At 42.2% G+C, this 10,708-nt stretch overlaps 1 protein-coding gene across 2 annotated transcripts; it reads right to left on the reverse strand.

Annotated features, from left to right (window-relative positions):
* Positions 1-2,934: 2,934 nt before the first annotated feature.
* Positions 2,935-5,902, reverse strand: LOC103705395 (putative BOI-related E3 ubiquitin-protein ligase 3). Of its 2 annotated transcripts, XR_001879336.5 has the most exons (4): positions 5,366-5,902; positions 4,977-5,277; positions 4,266-4,897; positions 2,935-4,054 (listed from the first exon to the last, which is right to left on the reverse strand). XR_001879336.5 is itself a non-coding variant. In XM_008789091.6 (3 exons), the coding sequence occupies exons 1-3, from the start codon at positions 5,419-5,421 to the stop codon at positions 4,343-4,345; spliced, it is 912 nt and encodes a 303-aa protein (XP_008787313.4). In that variant the 5' UTR covers positions 5,422-5,902; the 3' UTR covers positions 4,134-4,342. The 2 variants fall into 2 exon arrangements, 1 of the variants encoding a protein (XP_008787313.4); XM_008789091.6 differs by lacking the exon at positions 2,935-4,054 and having other exon boundaries at positions 4,134-4,897.
* Positions 5,903-10,708: the final 4,806 nt, after the last annotated feature.

A 10,708-nucleotide genomic window follows, 5' to 3' on the forward strand; every position in this document is an offset into this window, starting at 1 on the left:
TCATTTATAGGTGGAAGGAATTATATGCTCCCAAAGATATCATTTTTCGGTGGAGGAGCAAGAGTTATGCCCTCCTCCTCCCACTTTAGGGGTTGGGGTAGCTGATCCTTTCCCTGACCCCTCCCCCCCCCCCGGTACCTTTCTAAACTACAAGGGAGGGCCCTCTCTCACTGCTACAAGAGAAGACGGGCAGGTGAATTGCCATTCAAATGCTTGGGCCACTTCTAAAGAGTATATATACTTAGATCAAAGTTAAGCAACAATATCAAATATTTAGGAAGAGGGAAGTACGAGTCTGCCCATTCACAGGAAAAAGACTGGGTTCCCATCATCCATATTCTATACTTTGAACATCATGCTCTCACAGCACACCTCCCTAAGTGCAAGGATCACGTCTACCTTTCAAATCATGCCACACATCTCTCCATCTCTTTCAGCTGGGAGCCAGCCCACTGGAGATAATAAAAGCATAGGGATGGTGGGAGTTTTCAAATAGGGTTAGCTGCATACCGGTCCAATTTGATTCAATTTATAATTAATTGGCTTCTAATTATCTATCCAACAATTGATCAGTTTAATAAACAGATCGGATTTGAATTGACAGATTTTGACCTATCTTATATTCGATCCGACCAGGCATGATGACCACTCTTAAATAATTCCATATGAGAAGAAAATAAAGACAACGGTGCGTGGAGTGTACGCTCTGACGAAGGGTGGTCCGCAACTATGATGACACTAGCACATTGAGTCCATTGCGTTCATCTTAGATTGTTGGCGTGGAAAAGATTCCAAAGTAACAACTTTTTTCTTCCCCTCAACAACTACAAAGAAAATGCCTCCTATCATTTTATAAAAATAATAATAGAATTACCAATATCAAACACCATGGTTAACACTCCTCCTTAAAAACAAATAAAAATTCTCCTCCCAGAGAAGCATAACAACCAGTAGGAGGCTATAACTTTGTTACTAGACTAGTAACAACTAGTTTCACCACTTGAATTTTTTCCAATATGATTAAACTTTACCAACATTCAATTCCATCACTATACATAGGCCAAAATGATTCATGGCAAGCATGTATCATGGTGGGGTGAGAGAAAAAGTTGCAAGTTACTTGGCAATCACTAAATGCTAAGATTGCAAGGGAGGAGAGGACACACGACATTGATATGTGACCCAGTGGCCAAGGACGAAGGCAACAGGGGATGGGATCTGACAAAACAATCAGAGAGGGCTCTCATGTTTCACAGCACGACCCACCACACACACTCCCATGAGAAGTTCACTGCACCAAAACCCAAGCCAACCATTAATGTGCTCTCCTTTTCTTCATTTCACACACCAAAGGCATGGATGGGTCTTCAAGGGGTTGGACGACTGCATGGAAATTGCGGTGCATTAACTCGCAGGGTACTGCCATTCAAAGCACCAGCTGACTGTGGAAAAGATTTTTGCCCCGTTCTAATGTAGTTTCAGCAATATGGAGCTTTGCCATCTAATTAAGGTTTCTTAAGGTCCAATCTCGCAATTAGAAATTGTCTCGAATCGTTTCCAACTTGTTTTGGCCATTCTTGACTCCTTATCAATCTCTCCACTTGGGTTTGGATCCACTCCCTTGTCGTTGTCTGACATTAAGTCACACATGTCATCATTTTCTTTAGGTTATCTCTGACTTCATCCTCTATGGTTTTAGCAAGCATTGCAGTAGTTTTCTTGTTAACTTCATGGAATAGGACCACCTCATCTGCTTCACAACTTCCTCCCCCTTTCCCTCACACACATATAGAGAGAAGAAAAAACCAGAGTGCATGCAGTCAAAAACTTTTTCTTCTTATTTTTGGTGATAAACCGGCTTTATTAAACCAAATTAGAATAAATATATTCATAAAAATCAAAAAATAAAATATTAAAAAATCAGTAAAAAAAATCTGACAATGACTTTTATAGAATAGATTCAGTGTGATTAGCAACGGCGCTATTAACCTCACAATAAACATGTGTAACTTAGAAAAATAGTCATGATGGTTTTCTTTTTCAGAATCTCTGAAGATGCTGCTTCAGATAACCAGCTAACAACCGTCAAAGATAATATGGCAGACTTCTTTTGAGTTTCTTATAAAACAAGAGAAGAAATAAAACAAGAAAATAGAAAACATAATGTTTAGCTGCCTAACATTGTGATGCATACTGGATGCATTCCAATTAGTTGTTAGATAGGTATAATAATTCCAAAAGATATCCCCATATGCTTTACTATGAAATTCCATGCTGGTTCTCCATTTTTTTTGACGAGTAACGGAAGCTTCCATCAATTTATTAGAATAAATTCCATGCTGGTTCTCACCATTCCATAGTTATCCTATACAACCCTGACCTTCTCTAGTCCTGCCAAGAATGCATGCTAACGCCATAACGCAGTCTTCAATCTTGGGCTCTTTCCCTAGACAACAATGCTTAGTTTTTATATTCGTGACCAATTCAAGTGCACCGGTTCATTTATTCCGGATATAATATGGGAATCAGCGAAGGTAGAATAAATGACCAATTCAAAAGCAATAAACAAAGAAGGCAACCCAAACAAGACTTCATTTTGAAGTCTACTCCCCGGCTCTTCTTCCACGTCCACAACTCCCTGTCATTCAACAAAAGACGCAAGCAAGCATGCATGCATACATACCTAAAAATATTTTTTTTGTGTACACGTAAATGCCTGCTCGACCAGTCCATTCTCTAGAAGCAGCGTTGATTTTTTTTTTAATATTCTTTGCGAGTAATCTCAAGCTCATTGCAACCAACACAAATACACAGATAAATTTACATATCATCATCGTCATTGCCTTCGTCTTTTTTTGTTTTCAGAATAAATAAAAGTCGGCTAAGCCGGATTAGGATTGAACTGCATCAATACGAGACCATCAAGTTGGCCAATTGACACTCCCTAAAATGATTTATTATTCCCTTGACTGACTTAAGATAACAACATGCAACAATGACAAAATAAAATTATTAAAACAAAGAAGTATGCTGGCTTTCCATAAGTTGAGCTTGAAGTGCACGATTTGTTGTTGTTCGAATAGACTCAAAGGAAGAATACATGCAACTTATATCTTGCGTAAGAATTTTTGTCCCAAGTGTTAAAAGCTTGCAGTTTTATGACACCATGGACCATGCCAAAACGCCAAAAAGGAAAAGATATTAAGAAGGAGGTTTAGGTGTGGAGTTGGGTTAGATGGCTAAAAGGGACCAAATAATTAATGCTGCCTTTGGGACCACCGGCAACCTCTGTGGGCCCTCCCCCATTCCCCCACCATGATGAGTGATGACACGAAGCTGACAGCTCCGCTGAAACCATCACCTCCGTTCATACGCTCCCTGGACCACCATCATCAAGATCGATCAGAACTCGACAGGGGGGGAAGAGATGGGGCCCACCAGGGAGGCTCCGGCCCCGCCGACGTGTCGGGATTTGAAGGTGCCACGACGTGATATCCTCACCTGGACCCACCAGGTCATACGGTCCGTTCACGTGGTGAGGAAGGGAGGGCTACGCGACGAGCGGGACTCGGTGGGGTCCGCCGGCGAAGCGTTATCCCCTGCTACTTTGTCGCCTGGTCCTCCTCCGCCCCGGCTCGGCCGGGATTTCTCCCTCCCCGTTTTGTCCTCTTCGTCCTGCCACCGATTAACTTAACTCTCTCCGCGAGGACACCCCAACCGACCCCTGCACGCACCGTCTGCGGGTGAACCCTGCGAGTCCTATACGCCAGAAACATCCTGTAGAACCTATCATCAACCGTCAATTGTTTTCCGGATGCTCGCGTGATTAGAGATGGAGCAAAAGGCTTTGGCTTCGTCTGGTTTTTTTTTTTTGTCCGGTTGCGTGGCGGGGGGGAGGAGTTGAGTCCACGCCGTGCATAGCGGGTACGTGAGGGTGGGGCCCGCGCCCCGCTGTCCGACGTGCCCGGAGACATCACACGTGTCGCGTGTTGGTGTCCCCACATTGTTGCTATTTTCTTGCCATTGGGTTTGGTTCCTTCTGTTTTTGGTCGAGCTGGAAAAGCCAGGATTGAAGGAAGGAACCAAAGTCACCATATTTGACCCAAAAAAAAAAACACAAAGGTAAAAAATAATTACAAGAAAATCAACAACATGCACAAATTATATTACCCATAAATAATAAATAAATTTGTTTTTATCTAAGAAACTATGGACATAATTTGAAGAAGAAAAGGGAGGAGGAAAAGAAAGAAAAAAAAGAAAACCTGAGAAAGAACGGACTATAAATTTTCCATGATCTATCTGAGCATCTTATCTTATCCGTTTATTCTTGTAGTTGAAGTCATGAGGACATGTTTACATTGACAGTGCCATTTTTGCAGCATTTGCAGATGGGACAGGAATGGGTGGCCGGACCGCACGCCGCGCACAAGCAGAGATGCCGGCACGGCAGCAGCAGCACCGACGGCTCGTGAACCAGGCAATTCCGGCAGACCCTCTTCTTCCATCCGTTCACGGTCGTCTCCCTCTCCTCTTCCTGGTTCTCGCCGCAGCAGCATGACTCGGCGTCCTCGACATCGGTGCCGGCGGCGCCGGCGGCGAAGGCCTCGCCCCGCTGCCCCTCCTCCTTCTTCACCTGGGCTGCCAGGACTTGCTCTAAGTTGGTCCGGAGAACATTCGCCGTGGCCTCGTTGGTCTGAGCCAAATCCCTCCATATCTGGTTCTCCACGCACAGGCTCTTGATGCGCTCCTCCAACGCCCAGTTGAGCTTGCCCATCCTCTCGATCTCCTCTTCCTTAGCCTTCAGACGCTTCGCTACTCTCTCCTCGATCGCAGCCAGGATCTGCCGCGCGAAGCGCTTTCGCCGCTCCATCAGCTCGACTCTCACCTTCTCCACCTGCGAACATCCGCTGGACTCATCATACCGATCGACTAAATACGCCGATAGATGCTAGTATGGAGGATTGGATGATTACGTGATAGACGATGAGTCGATCGACGTCGAGCATCTGCTGCTGGATGTGAGAGGAGACGTCTTCGCCGAGGAAGGAAAGCGGGCGGTCGGAGTCGCGCAATCTCTTCTTAGGAAGCGACACGGCGGCGGCGGCGGCGGCACCAAGGTTGTTGAAGGTGAGACCGCTCTCGGAGGCGGCGGCGGGGGTGGTGGGATTGTACAACGGGATGAAGGAACCGGTGGTGCCGGAGACGGGCGCGACGAAGCTCATTTGGGTGTTGTAGATATTGCTGGATGGGTTCTCCACGGCGTTAACGATTTCCCTGCAACAAGAACAAGAACATGAAGTCGTTTCTTAATAATAGATCAGAAGCAGAGGCAGTAGAAATTAACAAGGGTGGCGAGGAGTACCTGTTTCTAAGGAGCTGGGAGGGGAAGAGGTGAAGGTGGTGGGCTTCAACTGCCATGAGAGGTGTTTATATGTTGTGGGGGTGGTGTTTACTATTCCTTGTGGGTTGAGAGAGGGGAGAAAAGAGATGAGAGGTGGGAGGAGGATGCGGGGAGGAATGGGAGGGGGGCATGCAAATGAGATGAGAGGGGGGTGCGGTGGGGTTTATTAGGGGTTTGGCTTGGAGAGAGAAACAAAATCCAGAAAGCAAAAAAAAAGAAAAAGAAAAAGCAAACAAAACAAAACAAAAGTTAGAGAGAGAAGAAATTTGTTCGGATTCATTCAACTTCAGCAAAAGACATGGACGAGAAACTTGTAATCTAAATAATAGAATTGGAATCTTTCTTTTCTAATGTATAAATAATAACAAGTTCAGGATCGAGGGGCCAGAAAAGTCTTTATTGATGGGGCTATCTCGAGGCAAGAATGTGGTATCGTTTGTTGTGGAAGTAGTGAAAGAAAAAGAGGAAAAAGCGGAGAGAGTTTCGAGCGAAGTCTTCTTCCATCCATCCACTTGTTTCGTCTTTTCCTTTTCCCCCTTTGTTTTTTTTTTTAGTTTTAATTTAATGCGAAGGGGAATTGGAACTGGCTCGCACCGCTGCCCGGGCACGTGTCGTCCGGCTGTCACATGCGGCCACGCGGGCCGCGATCGTACCTTACTTTGCCCGCGCCCAACGCGAATGGACCGCTCGGCCGGTGGGCCCCGAAGGCGGCACGTGTGGGCCAGTGAAGGGCGGCCGAGGATCCGACAGGCTTGCGGGCCACTGGTGGATGGGTCCCACACCACAAACCCAGCTGTGGGCCCCCCGGCATCCCCGCTTCGGACCATTGCCCCTGCCTTCCTTGAGTCCCCTCCACAACAAGAAAGAAAAGACAAGAGAGAGAGAGAGAGATACAACCAAGTCATCAAATATATTATTCTTCAATTTATAAGAGTCGTAGTTTTTTTTTCCCTTAAAACAGACGGTATATACGGTTTTAATATGAATACATTCAATAAAATTAAAAAAATAATAAATTTTAAAATATTTTAAATAATTTAAAGAAGATAGGTGGTAGAGAGGTTGGAAGGGTTAAGAAATATTTATTATAAAACTGTTTTGAAGATTGGAGTGATTAGATTAGATGGAACCGCATGGATATAAAATTTTTGAAGAAAGTTGGAACGGACAGCTAATCACATGGTGCATTGCATGATTCCGTCAGTGGAAACTGGCATTATTGATATGCATAGTTATTTGTTCCCACCATTTGATTTGACTTGAAATTTATTATGTTCAGCGAATCGGCCCTGGATTTTTTTGTTAACTCCCATGTTTTCTTCATAACAGCTTTGTAAAGACTCCAAGTGGTATATTATTTTTATAATTTATCCATTAAAGACATCTGGCAATTGATACACAATTAATCTGTTTTCCAGGGAATGGAGGGCCAACGCACTAGATTTATTAGGTAAAAAGACAATTAATGTTTGTTTTTAGATCTTTTGGCTTCTTGTTTTGGAAAGATAACAGAAAAAAAAATGCAAGGATATATTGGGAGTTTATTGACCTAGTGGCAATGTTGAGACCTAAATTTTTGAAAATATCAACTATAACGCCCACAATGCATGCATTTGATACTTTAAGATGCAGATGTAGTGCTTTGATGCTAGTAGTAGTTTTCTACAGCAAGAAATTTAGAATAGCAACTTATGTTAACACAGAAATAAAAATAAAACAGAAATTTTGATCTCCTTACTCAAATTAACTGATAAGACTTGCATAAAAAAGAGAAAATTTATATTGCCATGGGGAGATAATTAAGAGATTGTGCATGCCATGTAGGCACGGAGAGTTTGATATTTTTCTATGACAAAATCTAAAGGAGGATTATCTTGTATTATTATATTAAGCACTGCACCGTATATACTTCTATACTTATTATTATCTTGTAGGCAATTCACCTCTAAAAGGATTATGATCTCAAGCTTCCTTGTTTACCACACATGGTGGGTGAGGTTGACAAACTTGTTTCTTGTATCTTTATTGATGCCTGGCAACTTAAAATAAGCTATCATTATTAAAACTAAATTATTAAACATTTCAGGTCAAGTGTAGTACAATCATGCGATCATGGGCCATTATAAGGCAATAGTCACCCCCATTCTATCCTAGAATCACTTTCTACATATGGACGTTGGGGATAAGGAAAAAGAAAGAAGGAAAAAAGAGAGAAAAGAGAGCAAAAGAGAGAAATGCCCATCAAGGAGCATATAGATAGGTGCATGGATTCTCCTCCATTGCACAATTCCAAGGCTTCATTATCACTCCCATGATCCCCAACCTAACACACCCCACTTTGCTTAACAACCAAAATCACAAGACCTTAAAAGCTAAAGACTAGGTGGTCATGTAACCCCACATCATTTAGGTGGATCTATCAAGATTCGAAAGCTACAACCTTCAAAGGGCTAAGATTGTTCGATTCCCATCACAACCGAATCATAGCCGTCTAACGAATCTTGCAAAAAGAAGTGGATACATATGTGGCCTTGACTTGGAGGCATGCATACACCCACACCCTTTTCCTTCTTCCTATCCAACTTGAAGGTGAATTCTCTACTCATAGTTCCCTACCATCTTCCCTCCACCCTTTCCTTTCCTTTCCTTTGTTGCACTCCCCATTTGGGGAGAATCTCACAGTGACCCCATCTCTTCTCGCTTTCTCTCCCCTTTGTTTTCTTATTCTTTTTCCTTTTTCCTATACGTCGTTGCACTTCACTATGGCCAAGGAAGATATCATATGTTTTTTTTTTTTTTTTTTGGGTCCAAAAGATATCATATGTTCAAAGCAAAGAGTTTGTACCATATTCTGACCAAAAGGATAAGAAAGGTGGAGATCAGGTTCCCAACACACAAAGCCGAAAGCAACACACCTTCACCTTGCTTAAAAGTTAGCCGCGAGGCAACTTCCCTGCCACCAGTATCAATGGGGGTTTGGTCTCCCACCGCAATATTCCGTGCGCAAGCTGGAAACATGCCTTACTTGCGCGCTTGTGCTTTTCAGGGTCGTTCCAAAGAGCTTTGCTTGGAATCCATGCTCTTATGTGACCTTTGGGCCCCCAAGAGATAGATGCAAGAGGGTGCATTTTGTGAGGCTCGCTTCAAATCCTTGGTTCTTTTCAGCTGAGAAATGATCATATCAGGGTAACTTGGGACTCTAAAAGAGAAACTATACAAACAAAGATTAGACTTCAGATTAAGGAAGGTCAAACAAATTTAATAGTCATTAATGATTCCTAGAGAATAGATCAAGAAGCAGAATAACAAAAGTTATGCAAGAAATACAATCAAGTTTAATGTCCAAATCATTCTTCGGTGGGCTAATGTTTACAATAAGCAGATCAAAACCCTTGTCTCTTTTCAGTTGGTAAATGGTCTTATGTGGGTCCTTTAGAGGCAATTGTGTGGAGTCTCCGCCACCGTAGTGATAACTTGGAAATTAGGCACTAATCGACTCATAAGAAGTTATTAAAAAAAAGAAGCTGACAAGCAGATCACAATTACAGATACCTAAGAGCATACCGATCGATGGAATGAACAAGCTGGATGTTAAAAGTTAGGCAAACAATGCGATCAACTTATATCAACCGAAAGCTCCTTATAATTAGCAGATTTAGTTCAATTCGCATTTACCTTGTGATTACAGCCAAAAAAGATCATATTGGATTAGCATTTCTGTCCAATGGAGAAGAAATACAGGACTTTTGATCGAAACATGTGGGGTCAGCTTACTTGCATAGTATGTAGGTCAGAAGCAGGGTGACATGTTTCCAAATCATCCAATACCATCTCCAATCAAGCATTTTCTGGGTTTTGATGCAAACTAAAGCGCAAACATATGTGCTTAGTTTCGAATTTTCGACCGTCCATAACTGTTCCTATTCAGTATCTGTCAACAGCATGGCTAGTCACTGATCCTTTTCTTCATGCATCAGACTATGCCATTGGATGTGTGCATTTGTTTGATAGCCATCAAAACTGACCCACTCCAACAGCAGTGGCAATGACTGGTGATGCAATTTAACCATAGTGAAAAGCTAGCCTTGAAAGATGGATATCTAGATCTAGTATTCTTTGTGAAAAGGGACCCACCAATTTGGGAAGAACTGTTTGGCATGCTTAGCCTAATTAGATATGGTAGCCTTTTAGGTTTGGTATAGCTAAAATAATGAACCAAACTAGTCTTTTCTTTATCAATTTAAATTTGATTAGTGGTAGATAATAATTTGTTGGCTACAAATAAGCCTGAATTAGGCTAAAAGATGCTATGACCTTTCCTTAAAAACATGACAGGTCTGAAGGCATATCTGACAACCTTGCAGCTAATTCCAACAAAAAAAATTGAAAATGGAGGAACCTAGCTTACACCCTAAGAATATGTGGTCTAACCATGTAAGATAACCCTACTGGCCAAGCATTGTTTTGGATTTTTTTTTTTCAGAAAAAATATTCTTATTTATCTATCGAATTGATGTGTATGAAACTAACTGCATTCCATATATTGCAGGGTTTCTTATGTCTTTTGCTCTAAGCAAACATGCTTCTCCCTTCCTCTCCCTTCTCCCCTTCCCTCCGCTAATCATCGGATCAGCGATCATGTCGATCAAATGATCAAGTGGATTACATGGCAGTTTGTCAATCACATGTGATCAACTTGATAGAAAAGGCAAAACTAAGTAACACAATGTATGAATCAATAAAACAATGGAATGGAAGGAAATGCCATTTTTTCGGTCAAAAACAACCTCATGAGGGGTTGAATTACTACACCAATAAGACAACCAGCTGAAAATAAGTTTGCTTCATGAGGTTGATGCGATCCAAATAAGGACTATTGAGACTAGTTTGGAGACTCTGATTATTGTGATTTTCTAGCAATGGTCACTTCAGAGGGCCCTCAATTGCAAAGTTTAGATGGAAGGCTGCTGCTCACAGACAATGATGGGGGGGCAAGAGTGATGCATAAGAAGACTGAAGAATTAGAATCCAATTAAATCAGAAGAGATAGAGCATGACAGGTCGAAAGCATGTGCTTTGGGCCAACCATAGAAGCATATAAAGTTGGGCACTATGGCAAGATATACAACATCAAAGGAAAAGGAAAGATCATTGCTTCCACTTGGCGATCAGCAGCATCTATCAGTGCCTTTCATATGGATGTTTTAAACCAGCTGCCAATACTTAAATCCAAAGATTGGTTTTGGTTGCCTCTGACCAGAGACATGAAAGCATCAAAAGAAAATCATAGCATCCATTATTAGT

Source organism: Phoenix dactylifera, chromosome 9, assembly GCF_051530095.1.
Source record: "Phoenix dactylifera cultivar Ajwa chromosome 9, Ajwa_hap1_PhDact_Kaust_v1.1, whole genome shotgun sequence".
In the NCBI taxonomy this organism is placed as follows: Eukaryota; Viridiplantae; Streptophyta; class Magnoliopsida; order Arecales; family Arecaceae; genus Phoenix; species Phoenix dactylifera.

Excerpts from the sequence above, each read along its gene's own strand:
- LOC103705395 (XM_008789091.6), bottom strand. The coding sequence starts at position 5,421 with ATGGCAGTTGAAGCCCACCACCTTCACCTCTTCCCCTCCCAGCTCCTT. Across the intron at positions 5,278-5,365 it reads TCCCAGCTCCTTAGAAACAG|GGAAATCGTTAACGCCGTGG; the intron begins GTACTCCTCGCC and ends TTCTTGTTGCAG. Across the intron at positions 4,898-4,976 it reads ATCGACTCATCGTCTATCAC|GTGGAGAAGGTGAGAGTCGA; the intron begins GTAATCATCCAA and ends GGATGTTCGCAG.